The sequence below is a fragment of the Bubalus kerabau genome, chromosome 13, assembly GCF_029407905.1.
Source record: "Bubalus kerabau isolate K-KA32 ecotype Philippines breed swamp buffalo chromosome 13, PCC_UOA_SB_1v2, whole genome shotgun sequence".
Classification (NCBI taxonomy): Eukaryota; Metazoa; Chordata; class Mammalia; order Artiodactyla; family Bovidae; genus Bubalus; species Bubalus kerabau.
Window position 1 is genome coordinate 18079501 of NC_073636.1, and position 19732 is coordinate 18099232.

Sequence of the window (19732 nt, forward strand, 5' to 3'; positions counted from 1 at the left end):
TGGTACTACCCCTTATACGTAATTTTGTGTACTACTTGTTAAAAGATATTATGAATATGTGTGTTCATAACAAATTTTATTTTAAATAATAAAATTTTATTCCAGTCCCAATAACACTGAAATGGCTACGTGAATTCATTTGTAAGACGAAGAAGTAATTTACTCAATTGTTCTCCACTTTTGGATAGTTAGGATGACTCCAAATTTTTGCGATTACAAATAACATTGCAATGAATATTTTTGTATATAAATAAATTCTTGTCCAAATTTCTGTTGATTCCTTTAGGTCAGACAAATTCAAAGAAGAATTTTTGGATGAAAGGATAACAACTCTGTTGTGGTTTTTAATAAATGTTGCCAAGTTATTTTTCAGAAAGACTGAAACTTTTGTTTGGTTTTTTTTTTGGCTGAGCTGCGTTGGGAATCCTAGTTTCCCAATCAGGAATCAAACCCATGCCTCCTTACACTGGGAATGCAGAGTCCTAATCACTGAACTGCCAGGGAAGTCCGAAACAGTTTTATATTACAGTGTGTAAAAGGTACTACCGTGTTACCTCACCCTTGCAGAAATGGGATATCACAAGTTTTACATGTTTGCTTGTATAATGTGTACGTTTTCAACATTATAAGGGAATTCCCTGGCAGTCCAAGGGATAAGACTCCATGCTTCCACTGCAGGGGGCAGGGGGTTCAGTTCCTGATTGGGAAATAAGATCCTTTATGCTGCATGGCATGGCCAAAAGACAAAAATAAAAAAAGAGGAGACAGGACACACATTTGGCTACCTTAAAGAAGTGTATAAAAGATGTGGAAATAGATATGTTTTCCCCCATATCTTCAAAGAATACAGTGTTATGCCCTGTAGAGTCAAAGGAGACAACCAGACATAAAGGAAAATGGTCAGATGTTCTGAGGATAACTCTCAACACTCCCTTTGCCAAGGGACAGTCCTGGTGCCTCTCCTATCGAGAACCTCCCCATTTCATTAATTCCTTTATAAAGGCAGTGAGAACAAAAAACAAGGACCACCTACCTCTCCCTCTCCTAATGTTAGAGAACTCCTCACTTTCTCCAGCCCGTTTCTCGCGGTGCGGGGCTCCACTGTTACTCCCGCCGTCCTCTCCCCCACGCTTTACTTCACCTTTGCCTTCAACTGCTGCGACCTGCATGTCCGCAGGGCTGCCGTTCCCAGGAAGTACTTGAACAGCTTCAGGAAAACCAGAACTTTCCAACGGTTGACTGGGATTACCACCCAAGTAATAGGAAAATGGTCCATTGTTTGATATAAAGCCGTCTAAAGACTACAAATGGAAAACAGTTATACATCACCAAGTTCTTATGACAACTGAAGAATTACTGGCTTTATAAAGTGGGGTTTTTTTTAATGTTATCATAGAAAATATTATTTTTCTAAAAAATGTCAACTCATTTTCTGCCTCCCATCTGCAGGGAAGAAATGGGATGGAGATGATTCATCTATGAGCAGAGAACTGAGATACTTGGCAATGAACTGTTCTCATGAGTCATTCATCCAAGAAACATTTAAATACCTGTTCAAAAAGCACTGTGACAACATTGTAAATCAATTATACCTCAATAAAGTTAAAAATAATGAATTAATGAAATTAAAAATTAAATAAATTGAAAATAAATTTAGAAGGAACTGTGTTAGAATACGGGTGAGGAAAGACTGGGGGGTGGGATATATAAACAACAAGCATAAATACAACTGTCAAAACCACCTTAGCTGTTACCAGGAAAAGTTGTCAAAAAGGAAAAATAAAATTCAGGTATTTTAATGGTTTTTCCAAAGTTCGCTTTCAATACCAAATCTCAATTAACTGACATTTTAAAAAGTATTTCCACTCAAAATTTTAGTCTAATACGTCAACGTGAAGAACAGATTTATTTGTTTAAGTTATTCAATCTTCTTGACTGTTAATGTCTCAGACATAAGGACTAGCATAAGGAATTCACCTTCTGCCTCCCATCCCACCTCTCTGAGAATATTTATAAATGTAAATACATTATAAATTATAATATTTAAATATTTTGAATAGTCAAAAATTTTATATATTTTTAAACTCACAAAAAAACAAAATACAAATGTTTAAACATTTTACAGGTATGTTTTCAAAGTGGTGAAAAGCATACACATCTGTTATTAGCAGAAGTTATGCATGGAATTTGAATATATCACTTTGAAAACTTGCCAATTAAAAAAATGTTATTTTTACCTCTTCTTGCCCAAATTGCTCCATGGAATCACAGTAAACTTCACTGTCTGAATCACTTGTCAAATGCTGAATTCCTGAAATATCTTCAACATGATCATTGTTTACATCTAAATATAAACAAATGTCCAGGTAGAATAGTTATTCTCTAATTGAAGAAAAATGCATTTCTTTCATTTTCAAAACTTATTGGCTCTATATTATTTTCATATTGGGACAGAAATATGCAAGTTGATTTATTTTAACTTACCAAAAATTTAAATTCAATCTAATTTTATGTAAAAAGATTACAAAGTATTTTATCATGGAATTTTACAAAGACACTGTCCAGATCAAGCTTATAAAAACCTTATAACACGTAAGAAAAAAACTGACTACCTGCTAGGGCCCTAAATCTGCGATGCAACCATGCATGTTTGGTTGTTATATTAAGAAATGGTATTTCTTGGTTTCTTGAGTGAACTGCAGCAATGTCAATAATTCACTGTATACATGCTGCTGCTGCTGCTGCTGCGTCGCTTCAGTCGTGTCCAACTCTGTGCGACCCCATGGACTGCAGCCCACCAGGCTCCCCCGTCCCTGGGATTCTCCAGGCAAGAACACTGGAGTGGGTTGCCGTTTCCTTCTCCAATGCATGAAAGTGAAAAGTGAAAGTGAAGTTGCTCAGTAGTGTCCGACTTAGCGACCCCATGGACTGCAGCCTACCAGGCTCCTCCGTCCATGGGGTTTTCCAGGCAAGAGTACTGGAGTGGGGTGCCATTGCCTTCTCCGACTGTATACATACTATATGCTCATCCCTAGAGCCCTAATTTATGAAAAGACTGTGACTTACCTTGCCGACTTGAGAACAAAAGTGTCATATAATTAGAGTATGAGTTAAAAGAAACATCAGTAATAAAAGCAAAAATTTCCAAGATTTTAGTTTAAAATGCCATATAAAAACACAATAAAAAATGTCTCAAGAAAAATATAAGCCCCAGCCCTAATTCAGTCTTTCAAAGAGATAACCCTTATAACAGTAATAAACCCTAAGATGTTATTCATATGAGGTTTTTTAAAATTCTCAGCTGCTCCTAAATATCTTAAAATTACTAAAAGAGTATTTTATTCATAGGCAAGAAGCCAGAGAAACAAATTTTGATGGGGACAGTACCTTGGTGAACGAAGACAACAGTTTTTCCAGTTTGCTCCAAGTTTTCATCTGCAGATTTTACCTCCTCAGTGCCTCGGCCATTCAGGGAAGGACTGGTATGAATGCTATTCTGTACGCCCTGCACAAAGCTGTCTTTATCATAGCCATTAGTGACAATGATTTCCAAATTCTTATGGTCTGCAGATTTCTTCATAATTTTCTTATCTGTCATGTAAAAAGGGAGAGATTCATAAAAGTTAACTGTAGGAAAACTTCTATACACTATGTTCTAATATTGGGTAGTCATTCCTCTGGCCTAAGATAATCCTTTTGAAGGGCTTCCTACTTGGATCAGGGAGATAGGGTGCTCCTTGAAAATGGGTTAATTACATGCTGAGAGCTCACCCAAACTGTGTTGGTTTCAAAACTACTTAAGTTGCATGTCAATCTTCTCAAATCCCTTTCAAGAGTTACTCTCTCAAGGTTCTTTCACTCTCTCAGGCATAGGCAAATTGCTTTGAGATCCGGTCAAACTAAGAGGTCTACATAGGCAATAAAAAGAGCCTTCAAAGAAGGTATTATTTGTCAGACTTTATTGGAAAGTGAAGGCAAAACTAAGCTGTATGGTTTGTTTTAGTGTCTTTCTGCCCCCCCTTTCTAAAACAATATCCTGAAGAATCACTGGTACTCTTCCTCACAAGGCCCCCCTAGTGCAACACCCCAGGATTCCAATATTCCCTGTTCATCAGAATCTCTGCCTGTATCCCATTCTCTGGAACCCATGCTATTCTTGACAAGATATTGAGGGTTTAACTTGTCTCCTCTCCTTGGTAACAATATGCATATTTATAAATGGAATACATTTCTAATGCAGCATTTCAGGCACTACATTTATAAGAGTGACCTATCCTTAGCCTTCAATTAACATCAGCCCACCTATGCTTAAGGCTGGCTGTCCCTGAACTTGTTGTGAACTTTTTGTGAAGCCTCTTGGTCCACAACAAACCTGGTTAGAGGTCAAGAGTCCAGGCCCTCCACGTGCCCTGATCACAGACAATGCCAAGTTAGTCCACACCTCTCCACAGCCTTTCATCTTAGTTAATGCAAAGTGATCAGCCCATCGCCCAAAGATTACCGCTATCACGTGGTTCTGGTCTTTTCAGGTCTTCTTGGGCTGCTTCTTCCTCAGATTCAGCTCCACTATCACTGCTTTCAGCTTTACCATTAACAGTTTTGGCATTTGGAGTAGAAGCTAGAACATTACCAAGATCTAAAATACAAAATGACCATTTCAACTTTATGCTGTTAACACATAATCATGTTGTAATTTACAAATAATACCTTGTGTAATTCACAAATAACTAATAAAATAATCTTGAAGTAAAAAGTTAGAATGTTAATATATAATTAACAGTATTATTTTCTTAAACTATATATATGTACATTATATTACATATACATTGTACATATATATGTACAATATATGTACATTATATTAATTCCTCCAGTTATCTGTTCACAACAAAATGATAACACTATCTTAAATTCTTTCTAAACAAGGCAGAGGATAAATTATTTTAACACTGATCAAAATGTAAAGGTAAGAGATGAATGATCTTTATACACAGTAAACGAAGAGACAGTTATTACATACATTAGAACGCTGAAAACATAAACACCTTTGGCCCTAAAAGCACTCATGAATATTATGGTTGGACTGCATTAAAAAGTTTTTTTATCCTTTTATTACCTTTAGGGCTTCAGGTGCACAAATTACATTACTATGTCTTTACACAGTAAATGGAAAGTTAATCTTTTTTTTTTTAAGCATGAGTTTAAAAAAAGAAAAAGCATTAGTTAATGTGATCAATCACCTAAAAGGGACAAATTGTCCTATTACCCAAAGTCATACCTTGAGAGTAAATACATCAAAGGTTCTCAAACATTATCATGGATAGCAATCACCTGAGATCTAGTTAAAATGCAGGTTCAGAATTGGTAAATCTGGGGTAATCTAAGATTCTAGATTTCCATAAAGCTCCTATGTGATGCCAATGCTGATGGTTACTGGACCACATTCTGAGACACTGGGGATTATATTTCCATAACTCTGAGATATTGAAGACATCCTAAGTGGCTCTTGGCCAAAAACAGTGGTCTTCCTCCACAAACATCTGGGCTTTATTTTCAATTATACAGGTCCCTTCTGGATGCTTCCATGCATCTCAAATAACCTATCAAATCTCCATTCATCTTTAACAGTCAGGCTTATAGCCTTATTTAAATCTCTCTAATCAGTAGCAGTAACAAGTAAAACTTCAACTCTATAGTCAACACTGAGCTCTGTTCCCTCTCAGAGAATCATGATGATAACACATCTTTTGAATCTCCCTTACTCTGCCCCTGACAACCAGAAAAAATAAATAAATAAAAACTGACAATAAGTAAAATACAGAAACACCCACCACTCACAGGCACCTTCAACAAAGAAAGCAACAGGGAACCGCCTAATCCCTCTCATCAAATGGATGTTTGTTAGAGAAACACCCGACAGCAACAAAAGCAGCCCCGTATCACCTGTGATGAGAGCTGCAGAAAGCATGAAGAATTATCAATAAGAGCTACTCAACATCCAAAAATCAACATAGTACACCATGCTGCTGCTGCTGCTAAGTCGCTCCAGTTGTGTCCAACTCTGTGTGACCCCAGAGACGGCAGCCCACCAGGCTCCCCCGTCCCTGGGATTCTCCAGGCAAGAACACTGGAGTGGGTTGCCATTTCCTTCTCCAGTGCATGAAAGTGAAAAGTGAAAGTGAAGTCACTCAGTCGTGTCCGACTCCTAGCGACCCCATGGACTGCAGCCCACCAGGCTCCTCCGTCCATGGGATTTGCGAGGCAAGAGTACTGGAGTGGGGTGCCATTGCCTGCTCCCGTAGTAGCCGACTAAAGGACAAAACCCACATGATTATCACAATGGATGCAGAAAAGGCACTTGACAAAACCCAACACTCAACAATATAATACTGAAGAAATTGAGAATATAAGAGAAATTTCTCAATCTGATCAAGGGCATTTATGAAAACTTACAACTAGAATCATACTCTATGTTTAAAGACTGAATGCCTTGTTCCTAAAACAAGGAACAAGACAAAGATGTACTATAAGTTCTACCTGGGGCTATCAGGCAAGAAAAACAAACAAAAGGCATCCAGATTGGAAAGGAAGAAGTAAAATGGCCTCTGTTTGCAAATGACATACTCTCATACACAGAAAATGCTAAGTAATCTCCCAAAAAATCTATTAGACATAATAAATGGTTCAGTAAGGTTGTAAGATACAAGATCAATACACAAAAATCAATGTATTTCTACAAACTACCAATAAACAATCCAAAAATGAAATTAAAAGCGTCAATTTACAATAGCTGCAAAAAGAATAAAATAACTAGCCACACATTTGACAAAAGATAGTGTAAGAACTATACACTGCAAATGATAGTCCACTGTTGAAAGAAATTAAAGAAGATCTAAAGAAATGGATTGGAAGGTAATATTGTTGAGCTGACCATACTCCCCTAAATGATCTATAATTCATTATAATCCCTAACAAAAATCTCAGCTAGGCATTTTTCTAAAAATTGACAAGCTAATTCTGAAATGCATAGGGAAATGCAAGGAATCAAGAACGGGCAAAATAATTTTGAAAAAAGAACAAAGTTGGAAAGCTCTTTCCTGATTTCAAAACTTACTACGTATGTTCTGAAAAAGCCCATGTGACATAGATAATCTGTTCTACTTGGCCTACTTTTAATAAGATTCTTTAAAAAAAAAGACACATAAAAAATTCAAAGATTACAGACTGTCTTGCAATTTGGCAATATCTTACAAAAGTGGACACCCATCAAACACTCATAATTTGTGACTTAGCAATTATATTTCTAATATAATTTATTACTTATATAGTTCCACCTATGTAAAATGACATTTGTACATGGTTACTTTCAGCAGCAAGCTTTGAAGATCAGAAGAGGAAACGATCTAAATTCCTTTAGAGTGGCACAGGTTAAATAAATTATGGTGTAGGTCCACATCCCTCACAATCCTTGGATCTAGATATGATTTGAAATGCAGAGTTTTCTAACTTTGCAATGGTCATATACTGTATATAATGTATATTATACAATACCTTCAATAGAGTCTAAGGCAGCTCTCACAAAAAATAATATTTTTACAGCAAAACATGAAAGTGAAGTCACTCAGTCGTGTCCGACTCTTTGCAACCCCATGGACTGTAGCCTACCAGGCTCCACCATCCATGGCATTTTCCAGGCAAGAATACTGGAGTGGGTTGCCATTTCCTTCTCCAAGAGATCTTCCCGACCCAGGGATTGAACCCGGGTCTCCCACATGGTAGGCATTGTAGGCAGACACTTTACCGTCTGAGCCAAAAACATAGTAATAGGCAAAATTAGAATAAAAACTTAAAATAGCCTCATGTCATTTCAGATCAAGGTTTGCTCCTCCTATACATATTAGGACACGTTTTTCTGCCAAATGGGTTACCAAAAAAGCTTTATCAAGCCTTTTGAAATTTTTAATTATAGCTAAGGGATTATGGATCTGAGATGTCATTATCTGAAACTTCATTATTTTTTTCAACATTTGCCTCTGGCTGTAGGCTGGACACAGCCAAAGCAGGTCCAGAATTATTCCCTTCTGCATCCTACCAACACACTTCAGAGGAAGAAAACATTGATAGTCTTCTCTGACTTGAGTAAGTATGAAATACAAAGAAGGTAATTTGTTAATGCTTGACCCCTCGAGTAAACAAATCAGATACGGAGGGTGTGGTACTGAGTCATACACAGTAAAAATTACCGTCAGTTATGATGGTAGACACAATCTGCAGGCCTCACGACAGGACAGAAAGATTATCATTTCCATCAATTAGTAAAAGATGGAATGGGATGCCAGGGAAAAAGAAAGTAAGGATGGCCAAGCTGATTTTTATTTAAAACATATATGATTGTCATTTAAAATGACTCTTACTGGCTCATTTCACTCTGCTTTCTAAAACAATTTGAAGAGCAAATGTTGACAGTTAATACCAGCAAATCTGCAGAATATTCAGCTCCTGCTAGTACATAAAAGATAAGCCTTTCAAATCTTTACTGAGAACATGAAAACAGAATTCTAAAAAAAAAAATGACAAGTGAGGTGAATTCACTGACGTCTTGTTTTAAACGCTCTAAAACTCTAGCTACACTAAAGTTAAATCATACAATAAACATAATCACTTAAAATTAGCTAGCAAGTCATTTCAGCCATAGCACTGCTAATACAATTCATAAAACAAACAGAAAATATAAAATATGAATCATAAAATCAAAACCATGAATTCTGTTACAATTCTGTATACAAATGAACCATCTGTCATATTTTAATAACTCAGGGTTAAAAATTAGGGTTTATAATATTTTGGAACTTGGTGCAATGTATTTGCTTAGGAAAAAAACTCTTGAGTGAAAAGCTTGTTAAGTTATATAAATTTGTGCAGAATTCTTCTGACATGTAAATTTTGAACAAAAGTTTCACATGGAAAAAAAAAAAGTTTCACATGGATTTCATTTATTCCTACCTTCTAAGCATTTAGAGATTTTCTCCAGTCGGACTGGCATGTGAAAGTGAAAAAAAAATTAGACATATAAATATTAATACACACATAATATATCAATTGCTGAATGAAAAACTAGGTAAAACAGCCCAACCTGAGGTTAAATCAGAACTTCTGCCACTTTTTTTGTCTTCTACAATTTCATAAAATGGACCAATGACATGTAGCAATTCTTCAACTTTTTCAGTCATCGGCATAGTTTCGAGAATCTGTAATGAAATGAAACAAATCTTGTGAAAACCAACTACTAATGTGATCCACACTAGGACCAAATAATATATTTATAATTTCCTTACTGATAAACTTTGAGAAGAAATTTACAGACTCCTCAAAGTATCTATGTTAATTACATATTAATGTATATACTACCCTAAAAAAATTTCAGGCTAAGATTTAAAAGCGTTCTCATTTTGAAAACTACTTTACATAAACTTCGTGTAAAATTTTACATGATAACCTATATATTGTGCATTAAACACTAAAGGCACTAATGTAAAATAAAATAAAAAACTGTGGGACTAAAGTAAAATTCTTGTGTTCGGTATTTAAAAAGGTACTTAAGGAAGGCAGGAAATGGTAACCACTTTCAGACACCTTCATAACTATGGGCCAATTTAGAATCGTCAGAGTTAAAAGGCAAGGTAAATTAAATGAAAAAGCATTCAAATAAACAGTCATAAGCTGGTGACTGACAAATTATTTCTATATGTGGAATTTTTTAAATTTATTTTTAACTGGAGGATAATTTCTTTACAATATTCTGTTGGTTTCTGCCATACATCAACATGAATCAGCCATAGATATACATATGTCCCCTTTCTCTTAAATCTCCCTCCCACCTCCTACCTATATATGGAATATTTTACAGATATTGAAAAGTCTAAGATTAGTTCTGTGTGTGCTGATTGGGAAAATACCTATAATTTTTTTTTACAGGCAGAAAGCTAGTTGCTGCACAGTATGTTTAATATGATACCACTATTGGTTTTCTTTCCACTTTTAACTAACAGGATATATATATGTACATATATATCTCTCTCTCTTTTCTGTATCAATCTACAAAACATAATTAAAATTACCACTAAAGAATTAAAATGGAGGGAATGAGGAAAGATCATAATAATATTTTAAGGAAAAAAAGAAAAGAATGGTATCAAACCAAAGCTGTAGATTATCTTTCTCTCTGCTTTTGAAAGGCTTCTTTGTTGTTCTACTGATACAGTTAACAACCAAAAGAACTAAGCTCTGACCTCTGTTACAGATTCAAAGTCCACCAAATAAAACTGAAAATGTAACAAAATCCACAACTCTGAGCAGTGTAGAAGAGATTAGACCAAAGCAAATCAGTCTGAATCTACCAAATAAAGACTACTACTAAGAGATTAATACTGTCGAAGCACTGGCAAAAACTATTCCTTTTTACAGATTTTCTTTATGTTCAAAGGTTATTTTACATTCTCAGACAGATCTAGATTTCACAACTTCTGATCTATCACAACATACAAATGTTCCTTTATAAAAAGGCATTAAGATCATCTTTAAAATGACAATTAAAAATGATTTCATCAAATTGCTTCTGGAAGAGCTAATTAATAAAGAATGCCCTCCTTACTAGTTACCAGACAAACTAAAAGTATCCTTATCTTATTCTCCTTCTGAAGAATTTTTGCATTCACAGAAAAACTCTTGTTAGTAAGAAATCTACTGATAGGAACATCTCAATTAATGAGTCAACACTTGTATGAGAACACTGTTGGGCAGTTTTATTACCTATTTCTCATTAAAAGTTTCAAAGCAGAAAAAAATGTTTTAAAGACAGTCCATGTAAGTCCCAGACTCCTGAGAAAGGGAAATCAATATTTTAAAAGGTTCCTATTCATATACTTTCTGCAAAAGTCAACTATAGAGAAAGATAGGAAAGATGAAAAAAGAAAACAAAATACCATGTCACGATGTGATCTATCTTCAAGAAAAAACTGCACCTTAAGATGAACTTTGATACAGATAAAGCCCTGATAAAGTCAATAATCTCGGAGAAGGCAATGGCACCCCACTCCAGTACTCTTGCCTGGAAAATCCCATGGATGGAGGGGCCTGGTGGGCTGCAGTCCATGGGGTCGCTAGGAGTCAGACACGACTGAGTGACTTCATTTTCACTTTTCACTTTCAAGCATTGGAGAAGGAAATGGCAACCCACTCCAGTATTCTTGCCTGGAGAATCCCAGGGACGGGGGAGCCTGTTGGGCTGCCGTCTCTGGGGTCGCACAGAGTTGGACACGACTGAAGTGACTTAGCAGCAGCAAAGTCAATAATCTAGATTCTATATTCTAATGTAATACAATCTCCTTGTTTCTTAAAACAAAGCAGTTAATTAGACTGATATAAAAATTAAGGCGGTCCTGAAAAGTTTTATTTTCTATTTTGAATTATTTTCCCTACCTTTTTCATTTCTTCAACATAAGCAATCATGGCTTCCTCTTTGGTCATATCACCCAAAGAACTCCACGCATCCCTAGAAATGAAGATACCCAAATAACAACAGAAAGACACCTGATTTCAATTGCTTAGAATACAATTTACAGTTACTGCTATAGGGTCATTAATTTAAAATAGGCTTTACTTAAAGCTATTAATGTAAACATTAACATGTTTCCAAAGGATCTCTTTAAATGCACCAAACTTGAAGAAAAATATCACTGAGCAAAATGGAAAATTGACTAGTATCTAAAACTTTATTAATAAATATAAAATATATATAAATATATATATCATAGATTACAGAGACCACATTATACAGACTACAGGCCACAGACACTATACACTGTTCATGATTATTTGCTAAAAACTCTTTAAAGTCTTTATCATTATAAAGAACACTGACAAAAATGAACATTTTGAGAAAATTTTACAAGCATTGTCACAGTCATGTTTCAAATGAACAGAAGTTTTGGTTAATTTAAATAAGAGTCTAACTTAAGACACTTGAAAAATGGAAAAGTTTTCTTCTAAAAAAAAAATGAAAATGTGAGAGACAAGAAAAATTTAGATGATGAGAAGAGCCTTTGAAATTTTTGCCTAAAATGAAAACCTCTCTTTTTAGAGGTATTTTCCAGAAGCAGTTTAACTCCACCAAAGGTCAATTCTGAGGAAAATCATTAATAAATAAATTTTCCTCAAACGGTTTAAAAACCATATTGCTGTTACCATTAAGCTAGTATCTTAGGACTTTTCAAAAAGATCTTAGAGGAAAGTACAGAACTAAGAAATCCTCAAAGGAGTTTAAGGACTTTCAGTACAGGGTGAACTTAGCCATCAAAACATATGGCTCTTAAGACTTACTCTGCCAGTTAGCATACTCTATTCCTGACTTACATGATGTATGGTCATGATATTTTGTTTAAGAACGTCAAATGTTGGTCTGTTGGAAACATGGCAGAGGTATTTTGTGATTCTGTTAAAAATATTAAAAATCAAATTTCTATTCAAGTACGGTGGGACAGGAGTGATAGCTGAGATAAAAAGTAAGCCAGAACCTGAGTCATGCTCCTAGTTACTTATTATCTTAAGGCTCGAAGCAAACCATGTCACCTGACAAGCCAAAGTCAGTCTTTTTCTTGGCAGGTAAAAGAAGCAGGAGAGTTTGTTTTTTTTTAATGCAGTTTGTGAGACATTCTTGGCATAATAAAAATTAAAAAAAATTCCATAAAGGAAAAGACTAACTGAAAATGCTTTTTATCTTTGCTACACCCACCTCTTGTGGTTTTATTGTTTTTCTCTCTTCCCCAAGACCTTCCTATTTGTGTGAAATTGTGTTGGAGCACATGGAAGATAAAAATGGATCCAACACTTGGAAAACTTTATGCACAGAATAATACATAACCACATAAATAACAGTCATATGACAATTATGTTATTAAACTTAAAAATTCTTTCATAGCTTTCTTCATAAAATTACCATTTATATCTTCCAACAGGATCCCAGAAGCCAGGCTTTGACAGTTTGCAAGGTCCTTCAGTTGCCTGCTTATAGAAGCTATAGAACTTGAGCATCATTTCATTTGTTGGCTGGAATGAACCTATTGAAAACATACATTAAGTAAGATCACTTGGAGAATACAATTGATCATTTAATGCAATAAATTAGCTAAGCTATACTAATAGTGATTTTTTAATACTTCATTAATAGTCCAAACTATTCCTATTTTACAGCAACAAAAGTTATGGCTCAGTTTCTTTATTCCTTTGATTTAAAAATAAAATTCCCTGGCTACCCAGTAGTTAGAATGCAATTCAGGGGACACAGGTTTGATCCCTGGTTGGGGAACTAAGATCCCACATAACACATAGCGTGGGCCAAATCAAAAAACTCTGAGATTTTACACTTTCATAACATTGTCCAACAATTCAATAAATAAAAGAATAAAGGAACAAATATGCTATAAGTGTAACCAAAATAATTGGTAAATGTCACTTAAAAAACCAAAATATAGAAAAACTGTATCATACAACTACAATTAAGGTATTTTTATCCAAAAATTGTGACAAATCACACTGACTAGAATAAATGAAAAAGTGAAATATATACTCTGCTAACTCAAATTGCAACAGCAAGAAATTCAACTTCTTTTGATTTCTGATTTCTCGATGGATTACAAAGTTGGGCTACAGCCAACCAGCATGTACTGTGGTAGAAAAAGAATTAATCCAATATGAAATACATATCTCATTTCCGACCTCCATAGTTTTTAGACACATCAGTTTTTTAAGGATCAGTCTTCATACATGTTTCTAGCATATCAGGAAACATTTTTATATTTAAAAATTTCAAATTGTTTTAATTAATGCTATAAGTTGCAATACTATTTAACAACAGAAAAAAACTAGAATATAAATGTTTTATAATAACAAGCTAAATAATTTTGATACACATATATGACAGGATTATTTATAACTACTGCCCTTAAAAATGTTGCTGTCTTTTGTGTACTAATATGGAATTACGTTCATGTCATAAGTGGAAAGGTTGTAGACAATTTTATTGTCTTATTCCATCTTCAAAAAATAAATACATATGCAAATGTATTAGTTGTACGTGTGTGTAAGAGCCAGCTTGTATTCATGAATGTGGGATCTAGATATATACATATCAAATTATTCTTACTGAATATTTCTGGGACTTAGAAAAGGGGAATGAGGCAACTTTCACTTACACTATTTTTATACTACAAAGTATGTGTTATTTTGTAATAAAATTTAAAATACAGAAAATAAAAACAAGTAGAAATCATTTAAAAATTTACTGTAGAAAAATATTAAAAATAGCATGAAAAATGCTTCATGATCTACTATGAAATGAGAACAAAACAGCAGTTTAAAACAGCATAACCAGCACAATCCATTTCTGCAAAATAAATACTTACATACTTAAAAAGCAGAGTAGAAGGAAACACATCAAAATGTTAAAAGAGGATATAGCTAGATCATAGGCATATAGATTACTTCTAGTTTCTTTTTGCTCATTTTTATTTTTTCAAAATTTACATTTAGTGTATATTACTTTTATTCCAAAATTTATAATAAAAATTAAAACTAAAAATATTTTTAAAACTTCATAGATTGCTTAATAAGCTGATAACATGTAGTTATCGAAAGCTAACAGTTCATACACATTGTAATTGAATTGTAATTGAAAATTACAAAACAGACAAGCTGAGAGCTGATGGTTCAGATTTGGCCAGGAATACATAATTAATTCCAAAATTACAATAATAACTAAGTACACACTACATGCTCATTTAAGAATATCCATTAGATAGAGTGTTTCAGTGATACAGTTTTTACATTGCAGAGGGGGAAAAATGGAGAAACTATAGTTTAAAATGGTTACCTATTTCACTAACACAAACCCAAATATAAAACATCAAAAGCTTCATCTCATAATATCTTTAGTAAGTCAATCAACTGAGATTTAAAAGTTTATTGGTTAAGGTGACTAACATATACATTAGGTTACAACAAAAACTAATAACATATACTGAATGTATCCTGTGTATAAGACACTGGATAAAGTATAATCTCTGTCCTCAAGGTGCTCATGCATAATATATTTGATATATATGTGTTTAAAATACTATATAAGAAAACAAATTTCTAAAGGCCAAGAGTATACCAAACAAGATGCTACAGGATTCTTCATAACTTTATACCATAATAAAGACTAAGCAACAAGAAACAAAAGACTGTAAGTTTATTTGCAAAATAATCCAGGACAGATGACACAACTTAAAAGTTTTACTATAAAAATAATTAGTGATTCATTATAACAACAGTTCTGCTTCAATCATTATCAATTTCATTTCAGGGAACAATAGTACAGTACTGAACATTGCCTAACTCTGTTGCCATTTGGCAGAAGTTCTTGACTTTGCAATATCTTCTTAAACGTTATATAATACAAACTGTATTTATACTTACATGGATTTCCTAATAAGCAATACATGATCCTAGTAAAGATAGCAAACTATCACCAAGTCTATCCTATCAAATCTCAAGAAGTATAAAAACACGTGTTTTAGAAATAAAGATGAAGGTACCATTTAAACAAAACTCTTAGCATCATGCCTTCCTATAAACTCTCAATCAGACGTTTTAAAAATCAATACCTAAGTTCCTGTTATTTCTTTACATTTTGTTCATTCACTCTTCTCTTTCAATCCCTCATGTGTCCTCCGATATGATGTTTGAAGATTAGGAAAGCAAAGTTATTTTATGTATAGTTGTTTTCAAAACCTTTTGTATCTGCACTTAATGAATGTTTGTTAACAGTACTGAACTTAGCCCAATGATTTACTGAACTTAGCCCAATGGATTACTTAGCCCAATGATCATGAAAATAGTGACCATGACATTAAATACTGTCGTAATGCATTAGTGTTGTATTCGGTTAGTTTTACATTCTGACACAATGATAGCACTTAAAAGCATCATTTTAAAAATATAAGTTTACTGTGAAAGATAATTCATATAATGCAGAAAGATAAGTGAAAAGTCAAAGTCCCCCTCTTCAAGCCTTTCCACAGGAAAAAAAAAAAAAAAATCTGAATAATGGCCTTAAACTTCCCAACATTTGTCAAAGACATACAATTACAAGTTCAAAAAGCTCTGCAAAATCCTGAACAGCATAAACAGGAAGAAAACCATACCAAGACAGGTCATAATCAAACCACATAGAGAAAAATCTTGACAAAAGTCAGAAAAATAACAGGCCAAATATCAAAGAACAACTCCAATGACTTTTCAGCTAAGTGGCCAGACTCCAAATGAGTGCAAAAGAGAGAACACTAGTACAACGAAAACAGTTTTTTTTTTTAAGCAGTATATATTTACCCACTTTTTAAATAAGAGAAATCGTTTTACATGCGAATACAGTGGTTCTTTTCCTTTCTTTTCCTTCATATGAAAAGTTTTCAGAAAGTAGACTTTATGAGTATGCGACCCCGGGCATCTCTATCCTAGATTTTATTTTACCATACCCAAACCCGCAGTCATTAAGTGACGAGATTTTTCAACAATACAAACTACTTAAGATCTGGATACTGTATCTGTTTCAGGCTTGAAAGATCAGCAGGCAGTTAATTCACATCTGATAACCTCCCTTCAACAGCATGCAGAAATCAAGGAAGAAAATAAGTAGGTTAAATAAGCAAGACCAGAAGCAGAAAGAAGGTTCAAGGAGGTGATATTCAGAAAACTGGGGCCTCGGGCCTCTGCAGGCGGCTTCTTCAGCGGGGCCCAAGTGGACGTACCATTTTTCGGCAAGCTCTGTATCACCTTCACAGCCGCCTCAAACCGGGTTTCGTGAACGGATCTCGTGTCCGCCATCTCCAGCCGCCAGCGCCGGCCGCGGTCCCAAGGTCTGTCGCCTGGAATCAGGCAGCAGCAGCAGCACCAGCTTTCCCAGGAGCCTGCATGAAACTGAAACATGGAGCGCAGCCGCGGATCAACATTCCCGAAGGGAGGAGGACTCCAAAGCGCATCTGGTCAGCTCCCCGTGGCCCTGCCCTCTCCAGGCCACACCGTCCGAGATGGCCCGGCTCCTTCCTCCTCCCCGGGGCGTGACCTACGCTGGGGAGGCCGGGCCCCCCGGACGGAAAAATAACTCACCGAGAGGAAGAGCATATCTAGCAGAAGGCGGAGGGGCCCAGGGCACCGGTGGTCGCGGTGCAGCCGTCCCACCCACAGGACCCTGGCGGAGCAGCCACACCCCCCATCCCGGCGAGGTCCGTCAGTCCGTCCGCGACCTCCAAGCAGCCCCGCCCCAGAGCTTTGGGGGTGGGGGCCCCACTCTGTTGCCGCCGCGCAGTAAACTCCACCCACCCGCCCGGCGGCTTCGGCGGTGACGCGCGCTGTCTGTCCCTCCCCAGAGGAGTTGGGCCGGAGGAGGCAGAAAAGGAGAGCAGGGAAACTGGATCGCTGGAGGGCCCTGGGATCGCTGTTTGAACAGGCCTGAGCGAAGTGTCCTTGCCAGCGCGACCGCCACGGGGTGCAGCGCGTGGGGTGGGGGGTTGGAGGGGGGGTGAGCTGCGGGACCAAAAAAAAAAAAAAAATGACTGTGGTCCCCAGCGTCTTAGGTTAAGGTTTGGAGAAAGGTGATGGGGCTTAAGCTAAGTGCTTTAGATCCAGAGAGGCTTGGTGCGAACCTTAAGTTCTGCCATTTAAAGTTCTGTGACCGACCTAGGGGCAAGTCACTTCGCCTCTCCCGATGGCAATCTTCCTAACACCGGTAGAGGAAAGGATTTAGGGATGTTGGGTGAAGGTGCTTAGTAGTGCTTGGCTCGCAGGCCTTCGACAGCTTTAGCCGCCCCGACAGAAGGACATCCGAGCAACAACCAAAGGAGAGGGAGAGGTCGCCCGCTACTTAGACGGGGAGGGGGGAGGAAGAACACCTTCCCCGGCATCCCACCCTCGACTTCGAGCCCCAAGGAGCCGGGCACGGTGCCGCTCCAGCCCGCGCTAACCGGAGACAGGGCGTGGGTCAGGGGCGAACGAGGACCCACTACAGGGCGCGACAGCCCTAGAAAGGGGTAGACCCCGGGCCTTCGCCTTCCTAGCGCATCGAACCGTATCGTCAGGCACCTAGGAAGCGGCCCCAGGCCCACAGTGGAGGCGCTGCTTTGGGTTCTGGGGGATGGAGTCCGGCGGCCCGGAAACCCCAAAGTCGCCAAGGTCCCTCTGTCAGTTCGGGATGGGTTAGGAGGGTGACTATTCCAAATCTACTCTTCCCCTGGAGCCGCAGTGCCAGCCTTTACCTTGATTCTGCGGGGGCAAGGCCTGTCCGTTAAGGTCCCCGATGCCCGCCCCTTGCCGTCCCCCCGCCCACCCCCGCGGGCTTGTGGGAAATGTAGTCCCCTCTCCCGGCGCTTCCGGACACCTCCCTCCCAACGGCGGGAGTTCTCCCACCGGTTCCGGTTCGGTTTCTCGGTCCTGTAGACCCTGAAGCCGTTGGGCCGGAAATCCCGCCTTCCTATGTTCCTTCCAGAAACACCACATCCGCTTCCATCCGAAGGGAATCGACCCTCTGTGGTGTCTTTCGGAGGAATCCCGGTGGGACTGGACTTGATTCGAAGAACTGGGGTCTCATTGCTTGCTCCTGATATTTACTAATTGAAGGCGGGAGGAGAAGGGGATGGCAGAGGGTGAGATGGCTGGATGGCATCACCGACTAGATGGACATGAGTCTGAGCAAGCTCGGGGAGTTGGTGATGGACAGGGAGGCCTGGCGTTCTGCAGTCCATGGGGTCGCAAAGAGTCGGACACGACTGAGCAACTGAACTGAACTGATGTTTAGTAAACGTTGAGGTCGTTGCTGTTGTGTTACCGTCTAGGTAATAAAGACTGCGGCTTACTCAGTGTCTGATAATACTTGCCAAGCGTATAACATTTTCCAGAAACGCTGTAGAGTGTTAACCAATGAGGAAATCGAAACATTAAAGGATTTGCCCAAGAACAAGTAGCCAGTGAGTACAGGAGACTGGTGGCTCGGTGGTAAATAATCGGCTTGCCAGTGCAGGAGACATGGATTCGATCCCTGGGTGGGGAAGATCCCCTAGAGAAAGGAATAACAACTCCAGTATTCCTGCCTGGGAAATCCCATGGACAGAGGAGCCTAGCGGGCACAGGCCATAGGGTTACAAAAGAGTCGGACACCACTTAATGACAACAGGAGCGAAGCCAGGAGTCAATCAATCCCCAAAACTCCTGCTTTACATCTTAAACTTTTTCTAGAACACTAAAGTGTAAGAGGCTAACAAGTTTTCTAACTTATTAAAACAAGGAAAATTTTCTGTGTTTAATATCTACTGCTTCCTCTACTCTGCTTGCTCTTTTATTTTATAGCCTTTCCACTTTCAATCAGTTGTGCATACTTGGGAAAGGACGTGGGTATTTATTTCACATCTAAGACTTCATTTTGGCAACTGTTCATTAAGGTTTCTATAATAAGCTGTAAGGTTTATGTAATAAGTTGGTCATTAGGTAATGATGAGTAAGAATTTTTCTGCCAGTCACTTCTCTTGTATATCCATTTTCTGGTACTATGGATTTTCAGTCATGGAGAATAGCATAGAGAAAAGAAATTGAGGTTATTCAGTTAAAGGTGTTTAAAAAGTAGCTCATTTATGTAGCTGTTCTGGTT

The 19732-nt window shown here is 37.3% G+C and overlaps 1 protein-coding gene across 6 annotated transcripts in view; it reads right to left on the minus strand.

Annotated features, from left to right (window-relative positions):
• Positions 1-18416, minus strand: part of ACBD5 (acyl-CoA binding domain containing 5) — a 31493-nt gene extending 13077 nt beyond the window's left edge. The window contains exons 1-11 of one of the 6 annotated variants that reach the window (XM_055543624.1): positions 18175-18288; positions 17416-17619; positions 16845-17013; positions 12995-13115; positions 11479-11551; positions 9134-9248; positions 9004-9036; positions 4502-4636; positions 3388-3591; positions 2238-2344; positions 1034-1301 (exon numbers count right to left, since the gene is read on the minus strand). In XM_055543624.1, the coding sequence (XP_055399599.1) occupies positions 1034-1301; positions 2238-2344; positions 3388-3591; positions 4502-4636; positions 9004-9036; positions 9134-9248; positions 11479-11551; positions 12995-13115; positions 16845-16920 (1132 nt within the window). In that variant the 5' untranslated portion in view covers positions 16921-17013; positions 17416-17619; positions 18175-18288. The other 5 variants (XM_055543623.1, XM_055543625.1, XM_055543626.1 and 2 more) reach the window with 5 other exon arrangements.
• Positions 18417-19732: the final 1316 nt, after the last annotated feature.